Source organism: Dermatophagoides farinae, chromosome 2, assembly GCF_024713945.1.
Source record: "Dermatophagoides farinae isolate YC_2012a chromosome 2, ASM2471394v1, whole genome shotgun sequence".
NCBI lineage: Eukaryota > Metazoa > Arthropoda > Arachnida > Sarcoptiformes > Pyroglyphidae > Dermatophagoides > Dermatophagoides farinae.
In genome coordinates this window covers 3908287-3932022 of record NC_134678.1, presented here as the reverse complement: position 1 = coordinate 3932022, position 23736 = coordinate 3908287, and the positions used below count along the sequence as shown (strand labels likewise).

Sequence of the window (23736 nt, the reverse complement as noted above, 5' to 3'; positions counted from 1 at the left end):
AGACAGACAAACATACAAACATTAACATTTGAAAACGTGTGTCAGAAAATGAATACCAAGAGTATACAACCAAATTTTCAAATCTCATCCTTTTTTACTTAGGGTAGAGATTTTGATACACCTGGCGTGGCGTGGCATGTTATAATGTCGCTTATCTTGGCTCAATGGAAACAAATAAAAATAGGAAAAAAATAATCAAAAAATCAGAGCGAGCTTGTTTGATCATCTCGCGAGTGTTTAATTGTTTATCGATACAAAGTGTTTGAGGCCCCTTTTGTTTTTGTGAGGCCCATTGTCATTTTGGTTTTGATGATGATGATGATGTGCCAAATGTAATTAGTTTTGATTATAAACACGAAAAAATAAAAAATAATCGTGCCTCATGTCAATTTTTTTCCAAGTTGACTTTTTTACATCTTTACCTAATTATCTCATTTGACATTGTGTTCAAATTGGCTAAATAAAAATGGTCATAGTCTGAAAAGATGGAACCCAAAAACGTATCAATGAATTTGTTCAATGATAAGGTCAATTGAGGCTAAAATGATACAATTATGAAGTGTGTGTGTGTGTGTGAGGGCAGCAGCTGTTGTCATGCAACATTGTTGATCGTCTTAAAAGAGGGGAGAGAATAGATTGATTGCTTCAATAGTTAAATTCAGCTGGCGATTCAGTTCTTAAATCATCAACATCACAACAAACGCCCGATTTGACCTCTGTTCGTTAAAGACGATTCGTTTATTTCGAACAACGATTAACATCAACAAATCGTATTCCGGTCGCGTGCCACCAACAACCATCTAATAAGAGAGGGTGTTTCTTAAATCTTGTCTCGTATTATCATTCATGATTTTCAAGTAAAATAAACCTGGTACATTTTCATTCAAGTCATTAAAATTGTTTGTTGCAGTACATTAAACCATTTAGTATGCCTCAGGCAAGCAGGTGATACAATTTTCAATTGTCCTCGAATGAAGTTTTTTTTTGTGTACAACATTTCCCAGACAATGATAATAAGTGATAAGGGATGATGTAAATCTCAATCTCAATTGTCATTTTTTTTCGTTTAAAAACAATTTTCACATTTTTCGCCAATAATGAGACCGTATTTTTATATAAAAAAAAACTAGATTCGCCCGGCCACGCATTGCCGTGGCGCTGTTATCTAAAAATTTCTTAAAGCTCTAAGCTGCCGACAGATGGGAGGCTATAGCCGCCCATCAGAGAACTTTATGCTAACTACGGTTGCTTTTGCGTCCAGTAGATGACGCAGTTATTCAAAAACGTTTTTTATCTTTTAAAAGTGTGTTACCAAGATAATAAACAGGGCCGAGCCGTGCCATTGTGCAGGATGTGCGGCGCACAAGGGCGCCTGGACATTAGGGGCGCTTTTTTCGTAAAAAATAAAAATTGTCCAATGAGCCATCGAGGCAGTGATATGAGAAAATAAAGAGTCTGAGGCGCCAAAATTGAAAAATATTGGCTCTAAAACTAATTTTACAGCATCAGGAGCGAAAACGAGCAGCTGTTTTGCATTTTTCTTGGGAATTTTCTTTTACTGCTTTTTGTTTTCCGTAAATTTCTTTTTTTTGGATTTTAAAACAACTGTCACTAATCGGAATGGGCGCCCTTTTGATGACCAAAGTTTCTATTCAGATTTTCATTCAATCACCATGGATAATCGCGATGGGCGCCCTTTCGATGACCAAAGTTTCCATTCAGATTTTCATTAAATTGTCATGGATAATCGCGATGGGCGCCCTTTTGGTGACCAAAGTTTCTATTCAGATTTTCATTCAATCACCACGGATAACCGGATACAAGCAAACCGAAGTTTGTTTATCATATCAATTAAGGTGAAAGTTCGCCATGCTATCACTTATAGATATTTGATAAATTAATTACCGAATCAAAAAACAAGCTTAATTCTATCCAACATCAAATTCTGCTAGAATCAATTCGTGCTTTTCGTACTGTTTCATGTAATATTGTTTGTATTCTCAGCAACATTGAAAAATTAACCGACTATATCAGGGATGGCGAACCTTTTTTGATGTCCGTGCCACAAAGTCATAAAAATTCTTTTTTAAATAACGTTTAAAAAATTACAACGTGCCACAATAAAATTTGATTCGAAATGTTATAGTGGTGAAACTATACATAAGTATAATTAAATAAACAAATAAAAACAATTCTTCTTTAAACAATTTTTTATTAATCAATGTTTTACAAAAAGCATTATGCTAGATTCTAGAAATAGCAAGTCCAACCTAACAGTTCGGAATCGAGAAAATGACAAGTCCAAACTAACACGACCAGTTCAGGATTCAAAATTCACAATCGATAAAATGGCAAGTTCAAACTAACACGACCAGTTCAGAATCAAGAAAATAACAAGTCCAAACTAACACAATCAATTCAGAATTCAAAATTTAAAATCGAGAAAACATCAAATCCAACCTAACACGACCAGTTCAGAATTGAGAAAATAACAAGTCCAACCTAACACGACCAGTTCAGAATCGAGAAAACATCAAATCCAAACTAACACGACCAGTTCAGAATCGAGAAAATAACAAGTCCAAACTAACACAATCAATTCAGAATTCAAAATTTAAAATCGAGAAAACATCAAATCCAACCTAACACGACCAGTTCAGAATCGAGAAAATGACAAATGACGAATTATTGTTTAGCAGTCCTAAACGAACAAGATGAAGTGACAAAAGAAAATGCCGTGGTGTGGGACCATAATATCACTGTGGACAGCGATGAGCAAATCGAAACCACTACAATCATTGGGAAAGTAATCAATAAAGCATCGCCAACCAATTCTGAACTGGTCGTGTTAGGTTGGATTTGCCATTTTCTCGATTCTGAACTGGTCGTGTTGGGTTCGTAAAAAAAGTCAATAACCAACTATTTCAACAATGCAAATGATAATTATAAAAAATTTTTTTCTACATCGCAAATCGCGAAATTTTTTAAGCCTAATTTTCATAATGTACAATTCATTACAGGCCATGGATTTTTTAAGAGCTATCTTTACAGAATCAATGTCAACTTATCGTCCGAATGTGAATGCGGTTGAAGTCATCAAGAACCTGGCCGACTAATTGGCGCTAAAAATAATAAAAAATAATAATCCTCAAAATAAATTATGAAGTGAAAATTATAATTTGTGAAAAAATATAAAATTGCATCGACAATTTAAAAAAGCAGAAAAAAATATAAAATTGAATCGACAATTGAAAATAAAGAAGAAATTATAAAATTGTAAAGACATATTTTCTTGATAGAAGATTTTTTCGATTAACCCATGGAAATTTTTCAATCGATTTAATAGGTGGAATAGATCTTAATCTCAACAATTTTATTGAAAAAATTCAATTTGCCATGTCAAAATTTTTTGTTTTAAAAAATCATATAAAACTTCAAAGGTTCATTTCAAATACGAAAATTGGTCGAATTATTACGATTCATAACACAAGTGATTGAAATTCTAAAATTATTCATATTTACTTTCAAGGTATGAATATGGTCATTGAGAGAGCGGAACATATGTTCTGTGTCTGTTGTGCTATTTATTCTATCCGATTTGTTTTTATGGTGATTTCGAATAAAATTCATTTGTTTTCTTATTTATAAATTTGTGAAAATTGTGAATTATCGATAAAATCAATTAATATAAGCCTCAACGTAAGTCGTATTTTGTTTTTTTTTGCTGGTTGCTCATCAATATCTTCGTTGAAAATGATTTATTTTCAGAATTGCAAAAACAGAAGAGTACGAATCAATAAAAATTCTTGCAGATCGGTTTGTTCTTTTCAACCATAATGATGCTTGGAAAATTGCAAATAATTCCTCCTGGAAAATCCAACACGACCAGCCAATTTTGAATAGTCAGTATAAATATGAAAATCATGATTTTGGTTACGAACGTTATTTAAGAAGTTGAAAGATAAAAATGGGTGATGAAATTGGTTAACAGGCAACATTAATTGAAATTTTAAATCTGATAAATGATCAACATATAAGGAATGTTTGATCCGATGAATATTTGTAAGATAAATCAGCGTTTCCCAAACTTTTTTGAACGCGGCCCGGTATGAGATTTTAAAATTTTTCGCGGCCCACCTTATGAAAAAAAGCATTTATTTCAGAATCGAGAAAATGGCAAGTCCAAACTAACACGACCAGTTCAGAACTGTCCAAACTGTTCAGAACTGTCCAGTTCAGACCAAGTCCAAACTGAATTTGAATTATTATCGACTTTTACAACATTTTTTCGAATCAGATAAAATTTTTTTTGATGATCATTTGTTAATGTTATTGTGTTTAAAATTACAACAACATATTCTGAAAATAAATATTTTCATCTTCAATGGCAGAACATCCGATACATATCGAATTAATTAAATGTAACAAACATTATTTAACTCTGAATCTTGAAAAACACAATTCATCATTGAAAATAATTTTTAATAAATCTAAAAAACGGTATAGAAACCAACCAATTCTTGTAACTAATTCCAATAACTAACCATCTGAACTGGTCGTGTTAGTTTGGACTTGTTATTTTCTCGATTCTGAACTGGTCGTGTTAGGTTGGATTTGATGTTTTCTCGATTTTGAATTTTGAATCCTGAACTGATCGTGTTAGTTTATTATTTATTTATTTATTTAGAAAAAGCAAAACGCTCCTATACCTTAAAATAGGAGTTGATAAAGATTTACAAAAAATAAAATAAAAATGAGAAATATAACAAAAAATTATAAACAATTATAAATAGAAAGAAGGAAATTTGAAAAATATTTTCTAATATTTTCATCCAACATATTGGATAGAGAATTAGACATATCAGAACAGTAACAAGCGAAAAAACATCTCTGTGCTGCAAAACGATCACATTCCAAAATTAAATGTAAAGATGTTTGTGAAGGATTACCACAGAAACATGACGATTGATCTTTGATTCGCATTCTGTTTAAATACTGGTTGAATTTTCCATGGTTTGTAAGAAATTGGGTAAGAATGAAATCGGGAGACAGATTGATTCCTGATCTGATGCTTACCAGTGGAAAAAATTTTTTAGTAGTGGATCCATTAGAGCATGTTGTCCAAATCTCATTCCAGGCACAATATAGTTGTTTTTTGAATTCATATTTAAAGAAGGATAAAGGCAAAAGATCGTAATTCAAAATCGGCGATTCTACAGCTCTTTTGGCTAAATAATCCGCTAATTCGTTTCCAAAATTTCCATTATGCGCTTTAACCCATTCGAAACAAATATGTCCATTAAAATTGACGATTTTTTGAAAAATATGCTGTACCATCCTATTGGAAGAATAGATTTTTTGAATCGACAACAATACAGCTTGAGAATCAGACATAATTTTAACGCCAGGAACATTATTATCAACAACCCAATTTATAGCCTCAACAACAGCCAAAAGTTCGGCTTGGTAAATTGAACAACGATTATCCAGACGAAACATTTTTCTCAAAAATGGTATACGGTTTTCATGGACTGAAAAAACAACAAACGCAGCACCAACATAATTTTCGAATTTGGATCCATCAGTGTATATATGATAATAATGTTGATGTTGAAAACAAGTATCATTTTCATTTGTAACCGAAAGATTGATTTTCCCTGGATGGATCAAATTATCATAAGCAATAGGAAATTCATAAGAACAATCCATAGCGGTCGAGTTATTTTTTAAAGAAAACATTTTTACCAGGTAATCCAATTTAAAATGAATAGGAGGAATGTTTGCTATGATCAATGAGGCTTCCAAAGAGACGGTTCGGTAGGCACGGATCATGCCAATTGCGAATGACCTTTGTATTCTCAATAATCGTTTCATATTTGTACCATGTTTATGCCAAACCGGACAAGCATATAGGATCATCGGTTCAATAGCCTGTAAATATATGGTGCGGAGTACATCAAAAGACAAGCCCCAAAGTGAACCGAATCTTCTTTTAATAATATTGAAAATCTTAGTAGCTTTGGAAGAAATATAATCGATATGATGGCTCCAAGAGAGTTTCGAATCAACGACTAAGCCAAGTATTTTGATATAAGGAACAAGTCCTATAGCCTGATCGTTTAAAAATATCGATGGAATGTTAAATTTTCTCTTTTTGGTAATAATCATAGCTTCCGATTTGGAAGGGTTAAAAGTTAGTCCATGGGCTAATCCCCATTCATAGATAATCTCTAAACAATTATTAACAAGCCAAGTACAATTATCAGCGTTCGGATGTTCACAAAAAATCAGACAATCATCCGCATAAGCTTGTAGATGACAATTGTGTGGCAAAGGCAATTTTAACAATTTGTCAATTAATATATTCCACAATAACGGGGAAATTTTCCCACCCTGCGGGCAACCACCAGAGCATTGTTTCACGGCCGATGTTCCAATAAGGGGTAATTCCACCCATCTGTCACAAAAGTAATTGAATAAGATGGCATACAAATTAGGTGGAATGTTAAAATGTCTTAATTGCTCCAAAATGAGATCAAAACGAGCCGAGTCGAACGCACCCGTAATATCCAAAGAAACCAGAATAGCAAAACTTTTCTTTTCAAAAATGGCTTTGATTTTATTGCTAATTCGATATAATGCTTGTTCAGTAGATTTCTGCGGGATGAAACCGAATTGGTTGCCAGATAATTTTTTATTAGAAAGAAGGAAAAATTGTAAGCGACGAGCAATAATACCTTCGAAAATTTTCCCCATGATCGTGTTAGTTTGGATTTGATGTTTTCTCGATTTTAAATTTTGAATTCTGAATTGATTGTGTTAGGTTGGATTTGTCATTTTCTTAATTCTGAATTGATCGTGTTAGGTTGGATTTGATGTTTTCTCGATTTTAAATTTTGAATTCTGAATTGATTGTGTTAGGTTGGATTTGTCATTTTCTTAATTCTGAATTGATCGTGTTAGGTTGGATTTGATGTTTTCTCGATTTTGAATTTTGAATCCTGAATTGATTGTGTTAGGTTGGATTTGTCATTTTCTTAATTCTGAATTGATCGTGTTAGGTTGGATTTGATGTTTTCTCGATTTTAAATTTTGAATCCTGAATTGATTGTGTTAGTTTGGACTTGTTATTTTCCCGATTCTGAACTGGTCGTGTTAGGTTGGATTTGATGTTTTCTCGATTTTGAATTTTGAATTCTGAATTGATTGTGTTAGTTTGGACTTGTTATTTTCTCGATTCTGAACTGGTCGTGTTAGGTTGGATTTGATGTTTTCTCGATTTTGAATTTTGAATTCTGAATTGATTGTGTTAGTTTGGACTTGCCATTTTCTCGATTTTCGTCAATTCTTCATTTTATTCAATGATGGCCTCATTCAATTTATGTGTTTTCACAATTAAATCAGTATTCGAAAACGTATTATTTTTAATATCTTTGTGACATTCGGTAATTTTTTTCCTTAATTTCGATTTCATGGTTTCTAGAAAATCCAATCGTGTGATGATTTTTGCTTCTTGTTCAATATCATTATCATGCCATTTTATTTATATATTATTGTCGCTGCAATTTTTTATTTTTTCACGAATTATAATTTTAACTTCATAATTTATTTTGACGATAATTATTTTGAGATTTTCACGCAAACTTGATAATCTTGCTCTTTTATCAAATTATTCGACGTTACACACAACATTCACAAGTAAAATTATCGTACTTTATTATTCTTTTTAGATTAGCTTTTATAATTTGAAATTCATAATTTATTTTGTTTTCACAATCGGATGTTCAAATGCCACATTACTATTTTAGTAATGTATCATTTGTTGTATTCATGATAGGATGTTTTTACATTTATTAAAATTTCCATATCGATGTTTTCTGATGTTTCTCACATCCTTTGATGATCGGATCTTTAATGATTAATTTTGATATCCATTTTTGTGATTGTTATGATTTCCCTGACATTTGTATTTCAATTAAATTTTACAACACTTATTAATATATTTGTACCATTCAGAATGGACATTTAACTTTAGCTATATAGTTGGCAATTGATTTGTCATTCTCTCTATTTTGTTCGTTTCAGGTTGGATTTTTCTTTCTCTACTTATGAACACCCGAGTTACGAATATTCAGACTTACTAACAAACTTATAGCGAAACTTTTTTGGAAACTTGTAATTTTGATTTTTTTCAAAAAAAAAATAATGTAGAATTAAATTATAATGAATTCAAGTTCTTAATGAACCACATTTAAAACCGCAATCAATCACTTTTTAATTTATTAATTTTATTTTCAAATAACAATGACAATTTTTTTACCTGCGCCTTAATTTGTACACACTTAAAAAATTTTACACCCTCTTACGTTATGCGTAAAATTTTTTTTGGACAAGGGGCGACGAAATTTTTTTGCACAAGGGCGCCCAACAGCCACGGCTCGGCGCTGATAATAAAGATACACATACACCACAACCAGTAATTGTTGTTGTTGTTATTGTTTTCAATTTTATGTGGTAACCACCATCATCTATAATCAAGGATTATGATCAACTTGTTGTTGTTGTCGTCGTTGTAGCAATCGATTGAGATTTCTGAATTTTTATTTCTATTGGCTGTTATTGATGGCCATAATCCTTTGATACAATAGTATGGTAAACTGTAAACTTTTTCACACAAATATAAAAACAATGTTATGGTTATACCATTCTAGAATTTTCATTTCGTACACAACCACCAATCTGGCAACATTTCAAGTTACTAATTGAAATGTATTCCGCAAATTTTATCACCGATTTATCGAATACACACCAGATTAATTTTAATATATATAGGATCAATCATAACAAGCATTACTGATTAGATTTGCTAAGTTTCCTTTATCCGACTCTGAATATATAACATTTTTTATAATTATTATAGAATATATATCCATTGACCTTTGTTTGTTGTCGAAAACAAATTGATGGCTATAAAGTATTTTGAGGTAAATAATTTTTTTAGCTCTACAAACATTCGAATAAATCTCTTAAGATTGTGAAACAAAAATTATTTAACTACTTGTGTTGGTGGAAAATAATAATATTATAAGGAAAAAGTTTTCGCTTGTGATTTTACTGATTTTTTTGTGGAATTATTTCCTTATCAAGCAACTTGCAATTGTTACTTTGAATAGAACTTATCATCATCGATTGTTTTTCTCTCATATTCTTTATATAAAAATTGAATTTGGTTTAGATTTTTGGTCGAAAAAAAACGAATCAACAATCATTTAAAAGGGATTAACTTTTCCTAACTGGAGCCTTGGAATATCTTGAATATTATGGTTCAGTTCCTTTCATATGAATTATAACCAAATCAATATTTTCATCAATACAACAGAATAACTTGACATTTGTCAACCAATTAAACATTAACGTCAGATGATGATTTAAAAGTTGATTCGTTTGAAATCAGGTCGAATAGTCTGTATAACTACCGGAATATAATCCATTTTCAACAAATCAGGTATTTCGAATACTGAATTTTTTTTATGAAAAAGTTCAGATTGGAATCATTGATTTTCCTATTCGATTGGATATTATTAAATTGCAATAGGTCCAATGCTCCACTTTAATGATTGTCTGTTCACTGGCAATAAATTTCTATTTTTATTCATTTGAATCCATTTAATTGTCGATATTGACTATATATGTGTCAATAAAACTTGTATTCATTAATTTCAAATTAATTTGTTTCCTAAAACCAAGTTGAATTGTTTACAAACCCAGATCCATTTACTATTTGAAATGATCATATCATTGATTAGATATTTAAATTCTGCTAGATTTTTAGAAGGACTCAAAGTAATAGATAAACAGATTAGACCAAATTTTCCTGGTCCAACAGATAATTGCCATTTGTTCCATGGCAAAATCAATACTATTTATTCATTATCAACTATTATCAATAGCTTGCAAAGTTCTAGTTTGTATTTTTTATTGAATTTTTTCCGGACTTTTTTTTACCGATTCTTTTGTTTGTAAAAGAATTTCCTTCTTTCTTTTTTCATCTACAAATTCAACTATTCATCTCTTTTTCTCTCTAAACTCTAATCTCAAAAATATTTGTTTGTTTGTTTTGCTTGATATGTGAGTCTTCATAAAACACACACACCAACATTATTAGTCCTTTTTATTGATTTCGATTCAATTTTATTGATTATATTGACTCTGATACTAGTTCATTGAATTCGTTTAGTCAAAGTAACTGTTAATAGTCCATCAATGGCATTTTTGTTTTATCGATTATTACATCAATGTATCATGGTTGAATCATTACTGTATATTGTTTCCGCAATTTTTAGCAGCCAACGGAATTTAATTCATTTGCTATTTAAATTTGCAATCTATTTTTATTCATTCCGCACGTATTATCGCGAATTTCAACGAAATTGTTATTATTACGACAATAATCGTCATCATTCTTATTCTGATCAAATATTTTGACCATTTTTCATACTAAAATTCTGATTTCATAATTACTAATACAAACACGCTTTTAAGAATAAAAGGGAATTATAACAAGAAAGTCGATTGATTGTTATCATTATTTTCTTTACAAATCGTCAATTCTTTTTTTTCTGGTTTGTATTCAAACTTTTCATCTGGTAATTGTAAAAAACTATGAGAAAGAAATCTATTTTTCGTGAAATATGAAATGCCCGGACAAAAAAAATTGTCATTATTACACAACGTTTGTCCAAGTATGGAAAAAAAACAATCATGAGTGGCTTTTAAATTGAGTTTTGGGAATTTTCTTGAGCCCAAAAAAAACGAAACCCAAATAGAAAAAAATCAATTATTGACGCATTGAACTTTGATTGTCATTTGGTTATCGTACGTGTTCATGTGAACAAATGATTCTTTTTTTCTATTTGCTACGTTGTTTCTCGATTCAAGTTTTAATCCTTGACGCAAAAAATTGTACCCAAGTCCTCTACTTTATTTTATTTCCATCATAATAAATTAGTTTTTTCAACTGAAAACATATAACAAAAAAAAAATCCGAATTGAAAAAATAATTACTAGACATTTTTTTGCTCTTTTATTTTTGTGAAATTCTACGAAAATTTTATTTAAAAAAAATATTGCAAAACAAAAATAAAGAAATATCTTCTTAACCAGTCATTTCGATTTTTCATTTTTTGCATAGAAAATTTAGAGCTTTTTTCCATTATTTTCACATAAACACTTGGAATATTTATTGTTCATAGGCTCTTTGATTGATCATCATTGATTGAATGTTTTCATTCCGATTCTGGTTAAGTTGGAAAAGTTTCCAGTTTTCGTTGTTGTTTGTCTGTCTGTATTTATTTGATAACTGGTAATGTTTTTTATGACATGAAAAAATTTTTGAAAAATATTTTTTTATTCTTTTTTGAGTCTTTTCAAAACGAATGATGATTCTTTGTTCTCCTAAAGCGCGCATGTGTTGCTAATCATGAATCAGAGAGAAAGAAAAAAAAACGGCGCGCGCCAAGCCTGAATAATTCTGGTTGATTCATGATTCATTGTGTCCGTCTCACATTTCTTGAGATAGCCTCCAGAAAATCAGCCATTCTGTTTTGATTTTCATTTCTAGTTACATCGTTTCATTTTCAATTTAATTAGTCAAGCCATTTTGAATGATTACTATTTACTACTTTCATTTATACGAATGAATCAAAAAAAAGAAATTCTCATTACCCCTTCATTATCAACATCATAAACGAGGAAATTTTCATAAACATTGATTCTTCATTCTCATATCAATATAAAAAAAGTGATGAGCTCAATCATGGACAATTCAGCAATATTTTACTATTGATGGTTATGATGGTCATTGATAATCATGAATTATAAATGGCCGATTGCTTTTCAAGTGTTCAAGTGTTGACCATCTTCATCATTCATATAAAGCTTTTATTTCATCGTTTCCTATTTGATTGATATGGCAAATGTTAAATTATCGAAAACAATTGGAAAAATATCCACTGATCGATGGATATCCGTCAATTTGATACTCATTCATTAAAAGTTATTGTTGCTGATGCTACAGCTGCTGCTGGTTTTCAACCGATAATTTTACCAATTCGATTTTTTCTTTGTAATTGTCATCATACTGATTGTTCGTTTGATTAATAAACACCATAAATACCAAGTTTTTAAAAGAATTTTTTCTTACTATTTCTCGGTTCATTAAACAAAAGATAAAAATAAAAAATTGGCCGATTATTCTTCTTGCTAATCACGTTTCAAAGTTAGAATCAATTTTTTTCAAATATTTTAGTGTTGTGTCCGCTATCACCAAATATGACACCATACAAACATTATATATAAATCTTATGAGCAAATCGGATTTTTTTCAGATGTAATTCTGTCTTTTTTTCAACTTTTAGATTTTTTTACTCGAAACTTTAAACTTGAATCCAATGCAGCATCTTTCAACACCAGTGATAACATTGGAATGGTCATCCATAATTTATATTTGTGACGCTTCTTAAATACATTTAACAGGTATTTATTTTAATCTTTTTTCTTGTGATTTCCAAATTGAAAATTTATATATGTCTTATATGTGTGTTATATTCGTTTTTATTAATGGCAAATCCGAAAATATACCTGAATTATTTTAAACTCTTGTTTTTATTGCATTTTTGAATTCCTATCTACTCATCCTAAGCGGATTATTTTTAATCAAATCTATTACAACTGAATGTCAATATTTGTTTGTATTAAATCGACTATCAGATCATCTTTTTTTGATTCGGGCAAAAAATTAAAATTTGTTTCGAAACCACAGTACCGTAGACATTAACTAATTAATTTATTATTTTTGTATATAAATTTTTACCCCTATTTATAAAGGTATAGGGGTTTATTTCTATAATAAAAAAAACCGTAGACATTTTCATTGTTTAAAAAAATGGTTCGATAATAAAGTCAAGATTTACTATTTATTAATAGTGTTCCAAAAATATAAACAGTTCATAAAAAATGAAATTTCCCGAACGGATTCCTTTCATTCTAAATATGAATATTCTCATAGACTCTATTCATGTGATTTTTGTTACCTTCGGACTATATTTTGATGTAGTTTCCTTTCTCGAACCCGATAAAAAATTGAAAAATAACACCAAAAAATGCCAACATTGTCGGTCCTTCCAATTTCAAATACCGGCTATATACTATGCTGTGTATACACACATATTAATAAATAGATAGATGAAAAAGATGGAAGACGAATTCAGTTTAAATTTGCTCACTTTTCAACGTGAAATTTTATGAGTAACAAATCTATCGTAAAATGTTGGCCCATTTGTTATGGAAAGCGGTGGGAAGACAATGATAGCTCTCCCTCACACGATCAATTCTTAATAACTGTCAATTTGAGATTCAATCGCAAAAAAAACAAACCACATTGACAAAACAAATCCATATTTGGCAGCCGATTCCTAACGGTTGTCTCAATATTTGGGTTGAGCGAAATTCCTATGGAGTGAAAATATATCTTTTTAATAAAATATATCATATTTGCTCGATAATTAGTTTATATCAAACGTATCGATCTTATTCATCAGAAAATCGTCATTCGTGCGTGAATGCAACTCTGGTAATAATCACCAGGAAATACTGAGATTATGTTTTGTTGTCTAACCCCGGGTGGTATCTAGGTTTAACCAAGATACATACGAATCATAATTTGTTGCATATTAGCCACGAAATTTATTTTATTCTTCAAGAATTCATTGTAAGGTTTCCACAGTAATAACATGGATATACTTTTCATTTTAATCAAAAGTATATTTTTATTAAACCTGTTTTTCAAAATGTTCAATCTAGAAACGATGTGTTGATGACGTCTTTACGCTAGCGAAATTTGATCTAATCGACAACAATGAACACTATTGGACTTTTATAATTGCGATTACAGAGATTGAATGAGTCTCTATTCAGAATTGGGCCTAGTAAGTAACGGAATTCACTTTCCATTTTTTCTTATTGTGCAATGACGGTGGTTAAAATCTGGCAAATGAAAAATTAGATGAATCTCCGGGATATCCGAAAGCAAAGACCAATGTATATGAATGTGAAAACGATGATTGTCGATTTGAGCGTGAATAATTTGAAAAATGAACATTCTCTTTGTCATCTACTGTAACAATATTTTGGTGGGTTACTTGTGACATTTTGAGATATGAAACACGTCAATAAGACGCGCTTTGGTCTTTTCTAAGGCAGCACAGCATACCCGTGTTCGCTGGTGGTGGCCATGTTGGATTCCACTTGTGTTAGGACAATAGACTGCTCTTGTTATAAATGTACACAACTAAATTCTTCAAATCGGATTATAAAGGAGATACATTGAATTTTGTGATTTTCATTCATTCATTCACGAATTTTCGCGGAAATATTTTTACAAATAAAAGGAAAGCCCGATAGCAAAAGGAGACAAAATTTAAAAAACGGACAATGAACAACTAATGTATGGTTAATATTTGATGAACCAAACAAACATTACAATTTCGATATCGCCTTCTAAAAATTTCCCTTTTATAGAATTTTCTGTTTGTTTTGGTTGTTTTTCTCCCCATGTCTCATATCAGGTATACTACCTTTGAGTATTTCTTTTCCTCACAATTCGATTTTTATATGTTTACATTCGATTCCACAGAATCATATTCATATTCAACAATATTCCCATAGCCAAAATCATTCAATTTGATTGTTTTTTTAGGCATTATTTTTTTTCACAAGTGTATACAGGAAACAAATGAAAAAGATTGGGCTCTGATGAAAATTTTGATGCTGAAAATGATTGATAGACAACAAGTAACATTCGCCTTAATCCATGTAATAACAAGGCTGAATACATAATTTCATGATTGTTTATGATCTTTGTTCTATAGAATATATTACAAATGCAGTAATAATTTTATTACTTGTTAACAGCTATAGATACATAAGGCCAGTTTGCTTGTTCGCTTTTGTGTTACAATGTTCATCAATCATGATTCAAAAATGTCGCTATTGTTATCAGATTAATTCTGGATCAAGAGCCTGAATGCAGCAAACATCCATTTAAATCATTGATCCGCGATGTTTTAAATCGATTTTCATCTCCAGTTATGTTGACTAGCTAGATAGAATAGATGAATGAATGAAAATCATCATATCAATCATGTTGGTGGCTGTATGGATAAATTTATTATGACGTGTCTCTGCGTGCCGTATCAAGTGGTTTCATTTCATTTTTTTATCCTAGAATGCCCATTCTTGCCATATATTTCTAATATACTTATACACATTTTATTTTAATTTTCCAATTTATTCCATCAGGCCAAAGAAAAATCAACATTCATGAATAATTTTCCTTGTATTGATTCGTCATAAAAATTATTGTTTGGTCAATCAGCTTTCAAGCAAACTTTATGTTTAAACAATAAACAAACAACTCAGCGATAGTAACATCTAGTTTAAACTCGTGTTAGTCGACTTACCATCAATTAATTAATAATTGATATAGTCAAAAAAAATCAAATCAAATTATAATGGCCATCATGATCATCATCATTTCTATCAAATCATATGTTCATTTGTCCAGCTGACAAACAAAAAAAACCTACCTTCACACTTGAAAGCCATAGATGTTAAATGTGCAAAGTTATCATCATAAGTCATGACATAAATTTAATATATATATACAAACATCTCAGCCCTTATTGATGTGTTTTTCTGCATATCCATGTTACATTTCAATTGTCTCGAGTTCTTATAAGTCAGAAATTCAATTCTTACTTTGTCACAAGTGTCTCAGAATCAAACAAATAGAAAATTTCTTGTCACTTGAAACATTTGACGTCTGTGACCACATTATTATTATCCGAATTCAATCATAATCAACGATGGCCGTTAACTGAATAAACTTATCACCATCATCAAAACAAGAGACAAATTTAGATCATTAGGAATTTTTTTTTTAGCTATTTCGTTTATGGTACGAGTAAATTGTTCAATTTTATTTTATGATCATTTTGTTATTCTACTCGTTAGCAGTTTTCTAGTCGAAATAAAAAACATCATAAACGACAATGTCCATTTTTAATGAAAAACCAATTGTCAACGCATCGTCTACTATTCAATATTTGAATAATGTTATGGAGCAATTTTATTTAAATAGTCAATTTCCAGTGAATTTGGATCGACAATCGCAAACTGATACAACCGCTGCTACTGCGATCAATATAATTACTACATCTACTCCGACTTATTCGATATCGGCTTCAACATCACCAACGGCAACATCAAGTTTGGAGGCTTCCTTTCTGGAAACATTACTTTGGTCATTGTTATTTTATCCAATGGTCATATTGGCTGCCATCGGTAACTTATTAATCATCTGGATTATAGCTACAAAACCACTGATGCGTAATATTATGAATCAATATTTGATGAATTTGACACTATCGGATTTCCTATCTGTTACATTCAATGCTAGTTTTAATTTCGTATTCATGTTACACCAACATTGGCCTTTCGGCAAAATTTATTGCATTGCCAATAATTTTATCGCCAATCTGACAATTGTTTCATCCGTATCGACCATGATGTTGATTTCTATAGACCGGTAAGACATTTGTTATTTTTGAAATTTGAATTCAAGAAATTTGCTTCCTATATAAAACAAGCAATAAGCTTCTGCTTAAAATTCTCCTCCGTTATAATTGAAAAGTTTCTTTCATGAGTTTTTATAGAGTATTTATTACAAAAAAAAATTTATATGAAAATGAAAACAAAATTCATCATCATTGCAATGATGGTGAGCATTTTAAAATATTGATTACATCTATCAATTCTTCCCAAGAAGCAATTTCTTTTCGCAAATCTTCAATTAGATTTTGAACTTGACTAACATCGTATTCATGGCAATGTTCATTTTCTGTTTGATCAAACGATCTCGACTTTCGTTTGAAAAAAAGCCAAGCGTCCAGCAGACCTAATGATTCTTTTGGTTTATTTTGATGTTCACTTATCATTAAACATTCTTTCATTTGTTCGCTTTTAATTTTGACAAGTTTTTCTATCATTTTGACTAATCTTGTGAAATCATCATAGTCATCTTTCATAATTAGTTCATATTGACTGGATGGTCGATAAGGTTGTTTGCCATCGTTTTCAATATCATTTGATCCATTATTTGTCTCAGCATTGTTTAGGATTAGATTGTCAATTAATTGAGAATGCTGACGAGCGTTAGCCAACAAATATGCCGATTGTGTTATGGCATCTTCAATATCAAACAATGAATCAAAATCCAATTGCTTTGCTAAAGTTGTATTCGATTGCCGGCAGCAAGGAAAGCCCGATATTGGAGCAAACACTAGTTGCCAATCAATGTGATTACGATGAAATTGTAAATAACAATTATCACTTAAAAGTATGGCAGCTCTGTCAAATTTTTTATCGAATTGTCTTTTGTATGCTTTTTGGAGACCATAAATACGTTTTGATGGCATTCGATATTCGGCAATACCATTCCTTGCCGGTTGTAGTTCGATCAAGTTGTCTGTTGATGTCTATCGTTGATTTATTGCTATTCTTATTATTCGATAATGGTAATTGATTAATTATTGGCCTATAATACGTTTCGATTAGATGAAACATCAGACAGAATATCGTCTTCTCCAGTTCTATTAATCCGACAAATAAATGAATTACGATTGCCTGTATTGATTTGCTGCTGCCCATCATGATGACAGTTGTGATGATCGATCAGTATAAAATCTTCCCCATAGAATTGTTGCTCCGGAACGATTTGTTGTCGTTGTATTCGGACAGCAGCTTTGATAGCCATTTTAATCAGTAAAAGTTTTTTTTGATATGTCCTTCTTTTTAATTGAAAGAAGCAGAAAAAAATACGTGAAAAAAAGATGAAAAAATTCTCAAGAGATTATTGGCGTAAAGTAAAAGGTAGAAAAGTTGTGTCGATTCGGTGAAATTATAAAGGAATCAGGAAAACAAACAAAAAATGATGAAGAGGCCAAAAAAAAAAATAATAGAATCGAATAAATGACAGAGGAAACGATTCTTCTGGTTGTGACGTTTTTATTCTTTGTAACTGATTGTATGATTGGCGATTTTCCTCGGGTATGTCGATTTTAAGCTATGTCGATGACGTTATTTTGATGTATATATTGAAAATGGCGATGACGACAACAATATATTAGGTTGATATCAAACAAAAAAAAATTTGATAATAATGAAAGCAGATAATAAGATTCAAAAGTTTATCTACACAATATCAATATCAATAGTACGAAGCAAACAAAACAATGATAACGACGAGCAATTTGATTCACGACAAAAAGCGCCCAATCTATACATATAATGCTTGTAATGGCTGACAATGATGATGATGATGATGATGATTATTGCTCTCATGTATATGGCGTCGTAGAAAATGTTTCTTGTTCTCTTGAGACAATCAATCCTTGTTGAGCCGTTCTATTGTTTTGTTTCTAATGGAACAAAGTTATTGATGCTTCCGCTACCACCACTACCACTACTGTTGTCTTGAGGTTTATGTCTATTTCGTCGTTTTAGATTTATACTTTACTAAAGAATTTAATCGTATGAGAAGAATGTTAGTGAAAGAAAGATATAAACCGTGATAATTGATGTTGTTGTTGATGTGTTTATATATTTGTTTATAAATATGTGGTCGTCATTGATCATGAAAACCTCACAAAGATATTAGCTAAGTTATAAGCAACTAAGATTTCCTTCATACATAATGCAAAACAACAGAAAAATGTACGCTATAAACAGATAGGAAAAATAGAGAATGATTGTAATCAATAGCCATGATTGCTATGCTTACCAATGTCATCATGAATAATACGTTGTCGATTTGTTACAATCGTACATTGTTTAGGATTTCGTCGTCACAGGATATGAATGCCATAACGACAACGTTTTGCAATCATAACTATGACTTTTACGAAAAAAAAATATTAATCATCACGAGGATAGAAAAGCGTCACGACAAACGAAACAGCAAATCATTGAAATTGAAAAAGTAGAATGCCAATTGTATTGGCTATTCTTTATCGATTTCAACAACAACAACAACAACAGCTGTTGTCAAAAATTAATTAGAATCATCGTAATTTCTATATTTAGTTAGAACAAACACCCCTAAACTCAAAACGTAAGAAATTGAAAAAGAAACAAGGTAACTTCCTCTTGTTGATTCTTTTTGACAGGATTTTCATTTGTTTTTTTCTATATAAAGTCATGTTTTATCATGAAGATTTATCTTTGTTAGATTTCAAATAAATTTGGAATATACGATGATGATAGAAATAATATATAATTGGTCACCATTTTTTTTAATGAAAAAGATGATGTTTAATACTCAAATGAATGTTAATGCATGAATAAATTTCTAATAAGAATATGAAGTAGAAACTAGCTTCTTGGATGGCAACAACAAGGACAAAATCATTACAGCATCTTGGAACAAAAAAAAGCTCATGTAAAATCAAGCTTCACTCTCACTTTTTATTTCTCTTTTTGTTCGTGTCTTTCAATGAACTGAGTGCATATATAATGATGAGCTATGTTGGATTGCAACAATAAAACATTTGTTTGCATTTTTGATTTTATTAGCATAGCTTTAGCATCGTTTTTAACAACAAAATTTGATTCCATTAAAAGGATAAAAAACGACCTCCTCATGTTCACTAATAAGGGATTGATGAATGAAAAGAAACAAAAAGAGTAGCTCAATCAACATGGTTATTGTGTAATAGAAAATGAAATTAGTAGTATGAACGAATGGATAAAGAATAAAAACTAATTTTATGATAAATCCTGAATTTAAGTTGAAATTATGAGTTATAACTTGAACATTCTATTGCAACAACATAACAGCATGATACGCTTAATGATAGTTTTGTGGTTTACTGTTATTATGACAGTTAGATTTTGTAAAATCTTTCTCTCTATAAAACTCATTAGGTTGAAATCAACCAGTCAAAGAGTGAAAATAAAATCATTTATTACAGTGTAGCTATTTGTTCGATCTCTTTTCCGTGAAATAGTGATTCCTTATTGTCGACTAAAAGTAGGGTTACCAGATTTATTCCGGACATGTCCGGAATCTCAATAATCATTTTGTATTGATTGTTTATGGTGATCCTATGGTTGAGAAACACCAATCAATGATTGGATTGAATGGATTGTCCGAACTTTTGCTTGGAAAAATAGGATGGAAAAATGAGGAAAGCATTTCTATATCGATACTTATGTAGGAGAAATGGCAACTTCATATTGATCAGTCTATTTTTAAAGACAATATCGATTCTATTGATTAATAATCAATGACAATAATGTTGCATAATTTTTTTTTCTTTTTTCATGCATGAAATGTGGTGATAGATACTATGCCATTGTGCATCCGTTGAAACCACGGCAAACAAAACGCCGTTTCTTCTGTTCAATAGGTACCATATGGGCTTCATCAATATTGTTCTCATTACCCGCATTATTATACTCGGATACTGAAGAACTCATGCAATCATTATCAGCAGAAACTTTTGATGAGGTCGAACATAACGAACTTTCGTTATTACCATTTAAATCATCTAATAATAATTCAACCAATGAATCATGGCTATTCACAATGAATCTTTTATCAACAACGGAAACCAGTGTATTCAATACCATTGTTGATAATGCTACATTAAATTATCTCTCCAATCAATTGTTTCAATCGACGACAACATCTACAACGACAATGACAACGACCACAACAACGACCAGTGCGAAAAATGAATCCATCGATCCATTGGGTCATGGACCACATGTCTTTGTCCGAACACTATGCATAATGAGATGGCCTGATGGTGTTTCCGGATTTTCAACATACGAATTTTTGTAAATTACTCCCTTATAAATTAATTGTTTTCATTTCGATGATAAGATGATCTTTTTTATTTTTTAGATACAACATGGCTTTTTTGGTATTCTTCTATGTGATACCAGTTTTGACGATGGTTGTAGCCTTGGCCCTAATGTCTCGTGTATTATGGCCACGAGAATTGATTGGCGAACACACTACTGTACCACAGAATATATTGATTCGTTCCAAACGAAAAGTTGTCTGCATATTGATTTGCGGTAAGCATTATTATTCCCCAATGAATAATTTTCCAACTTGAAATAATTAGTTCATTTTCAAACTAAATTTTTTCATGTATGTCTGATTATTATTTTAAAACAATTGGAATGAATAGTGATTAGTGTGTTTGCGTTATGTTGGTTGCCTTATCATTCGTATTTCATTTCGATTTATTGGTGGCCTTCTTTGATCAAAACACCCGGCATCAAACATATCTATCTCGCTTTCTACTGGTTTGCTATGGCCAATTCGTTATTTAATCCTGTAATCCTATTTGCCATGAATCGGAGGTATTATTTATAACACATGAAACGTTTAATTTCCATTTTTATTTGAATTTTTTTTCTCATCCTCATATAAATCACACAACATTCGACAAATGGATCAACTCTTTTATGTTTTACAAAGAATGAGGAATTATTTAAAATACTATGTGAAATGTGCTTGTTGTACATTGATGAAGAACAAAAAACGTGAAAAATTATTTCGAAACATGCATTATCATCAACATCATAATCGCCAGCAACAATCGAATCCAATGCGAATGCTAAACTATCATTATCATTATTATCCACATAGAAACAATTTTCATCATCATCAACATTTCCATCATTCGGAGCGGCAATGTAACCAAAGTCCAAAGCTAAGTCAGCAAAGTGCTGGCCAACAGTTTCAATTACAGCAAACGCAAGCTATTCAGACACAATCTCAGCAGCTTGAGCATCGAATGAATAAAGCATGGACAAATCAATCAAATGGCATCATGTCGGATGTTTCACTGCCTGTTTCATTGATGACCATCAATACCAGACATCATCATCGTGCCAAACCAAAATCGCAGCCAACTCAACCACGACAGCCTCCATTGAAGACAATGAAAAAAGTTGAATTTTGCTGTTCTAAACGTAATATGCACACTAGTAGCGATCGTAGTAGCGATCTATTCTCTGAGGATAATGATCAGTCGTTATCGAGAATGACCAGGCTCAAATCAGAAGCGTCAGCTGTTGGATCGAGAATACGAAACAATTTGAACAATCATTACCATTGTGCACAGCATAAATATGACGATGATCATCATTCCTGTCCTACTATATTTGTTACTCATAGCAACCATAATAAACCGATTGATGGTGGTGATGGTGATAAAAGTAATGGTTCACAATCATTGAAGATGAACATTTCGCTATCAAACATTCAACCCATTAAATTTCATCAAAGTTTGGTAGAAAAGTATATATTATATTTGTTTTAATTGTCTTAATTAATAATTAAAAAAAAACTAAAACCAATTTCCTTCTAAATCAGATCACTATCGGTGATAATGGACGATTATCCACCAAACACTGACCCTGTTTCTGTTTAAAACAAAAAAATTCAAAAATGGTTATTTTGGATCCTATCCAATAGATGTCGCCATAATTTGGTTTCGAAAAATTTCGGCGCCTATTGACAATAATTTCACGTACAATTTGTTTTTCTTTTTGATGTAAGAGAAATATGAGGATTTCCATAGATTTTCGAATCATCGTGATGATAAGAATAACAACAATATAATCAAAGTGTTTTCAAGCAAATAAATTGATAAAACACGGCCTTATACACATCATCGATATCTTCATCTCTTACCCTTAAGATATTGTTGATACAATAACTAGGCTGATTTATATTTAATGATTGATTTATTAATCTTTTCTTTTCATCATCATCATCATCATCATTGAAATATGGGAATCAATTAAAAATTTGTTGTTGAACTTTTTTAAAATGAAAAAAATAAAATAAAATTGCCAATCGTTAATCATTGATTTGTTAATGAATGGTTTCATTTATTTCGACAATGACAAGTAAATGCCCAAAAAAAGCCCGTAATATTTTTCCTGTTGATATTATTATATGGATTTATTATGATTGTCCAAAATAGGCCATTTGTGGTCCATAATTATTCTATTTCCAGTGATGAGTAGCAAATTGGTAAATATTTCATCATCAACAAAATTATATTATTATTATTATTACTAGAAATAATGTAGTGATGTGTTATGAGCAACATCAATCATGTTTTTAGTTGTCCATCTGCTTCTGGCATTAAAAACGGTAAAAACTTTGGCAATTAGATTGTTAGTTCATCATTTAAGAATCAATGTTCATATTTATGATCATAACCTGTTGTCGATTCAACATTAGTATCGAATTTGACCAATTAGATCAATCGATTATAGTACATCCGGTCATATGATTAATAGCTGTAAATTTTGGCTAACAACATAGCAAGAAACCATCAAATAAAAATCATCCTCAAAGTCGATTAATAGATCACGTCGGTTAGCTAGGTCATTTCTGTTTTAATCCTCTCCATTCATCAAACGACTACATAACAAGTTCAATGTTCGCAACGCCAGATTTTGTGATACATTACAAATCCTTAAAATATTACCACCATGAAGTATTACCGAGGTCAAACAAAGCATCGTATTTAGATGTGTTAACAATGCAACGGCAAAAAACTATCCATGGACAAGAAATAATCTTTG

General features: G+C 30.9%; 2 protein-coding genes across 8 annotated transcripts; one reads left to right on the top strand and one right to left on the bottom strand.

Annotated features, from left to right (window-relative positions):
* The first annotated feature begins 817 nt into the window (after window positions 1-817).
* LOC124500486 (uncharacterized) lies at window positions 818-23003 on the top strand. Of its 7 annotated transcripts, XM_047064569.2 has the most exons (9): window positions 3608-3699; window positions 3769-3902; window positions 12417-12534; window positions 15358-16645; window positions 20461-20958; window positions 21026-21201; window positions 21318-21492; window positions 21611-22435; window positions 22511-23003. In XM_047064569.2, exons 4-9 carry the CDS (start codon window positions 16110-16112, stop codon window positions 22566-22568), a joined length of 2268 nt encoding a protein of 755 aa, XP_046920525.2. In that variant the 5' UTR covers window positions 3608-3699; window positions 3769-3902; window positions 12417-12534; window positions 15358-16109; the 3' UTR covers window positions 22569-23003. The 7 variants fall into 7 exon arrangements, with proteins under 7 accessions (XP_075591971.1, XP_046920525.2, XP_075591969.1 ...); XM_075735856.1 differs by lacking the exons at window positions 3608-3699; window positions 3769-3902 and adding an exon at window positions 818-871; XM_075735854.1 differs by lacking the exons at window positions 3608-3699; window positions 3769-3902 and adding an exon at window positions 11821-12145 and having other exon boundaries at window positions 12228-12534.
* LOC124500510 (uncharacterized) lies at window positions 16751-20465 on the bottom strand. The gene has a single exon (XM_047064594.2). It carries the CDS (start codon window positions 17532-17534, stop codon window positions 16824-16826), a length of 711 nt encoding a protein of 236 aa, XP_046920550.2. The 5' UTR covers window positions 17535-20465; the 3' UTR covers window positions 16751-16823.
* Window positions 23004-23736: the final 733 nt, after the last annotated feature.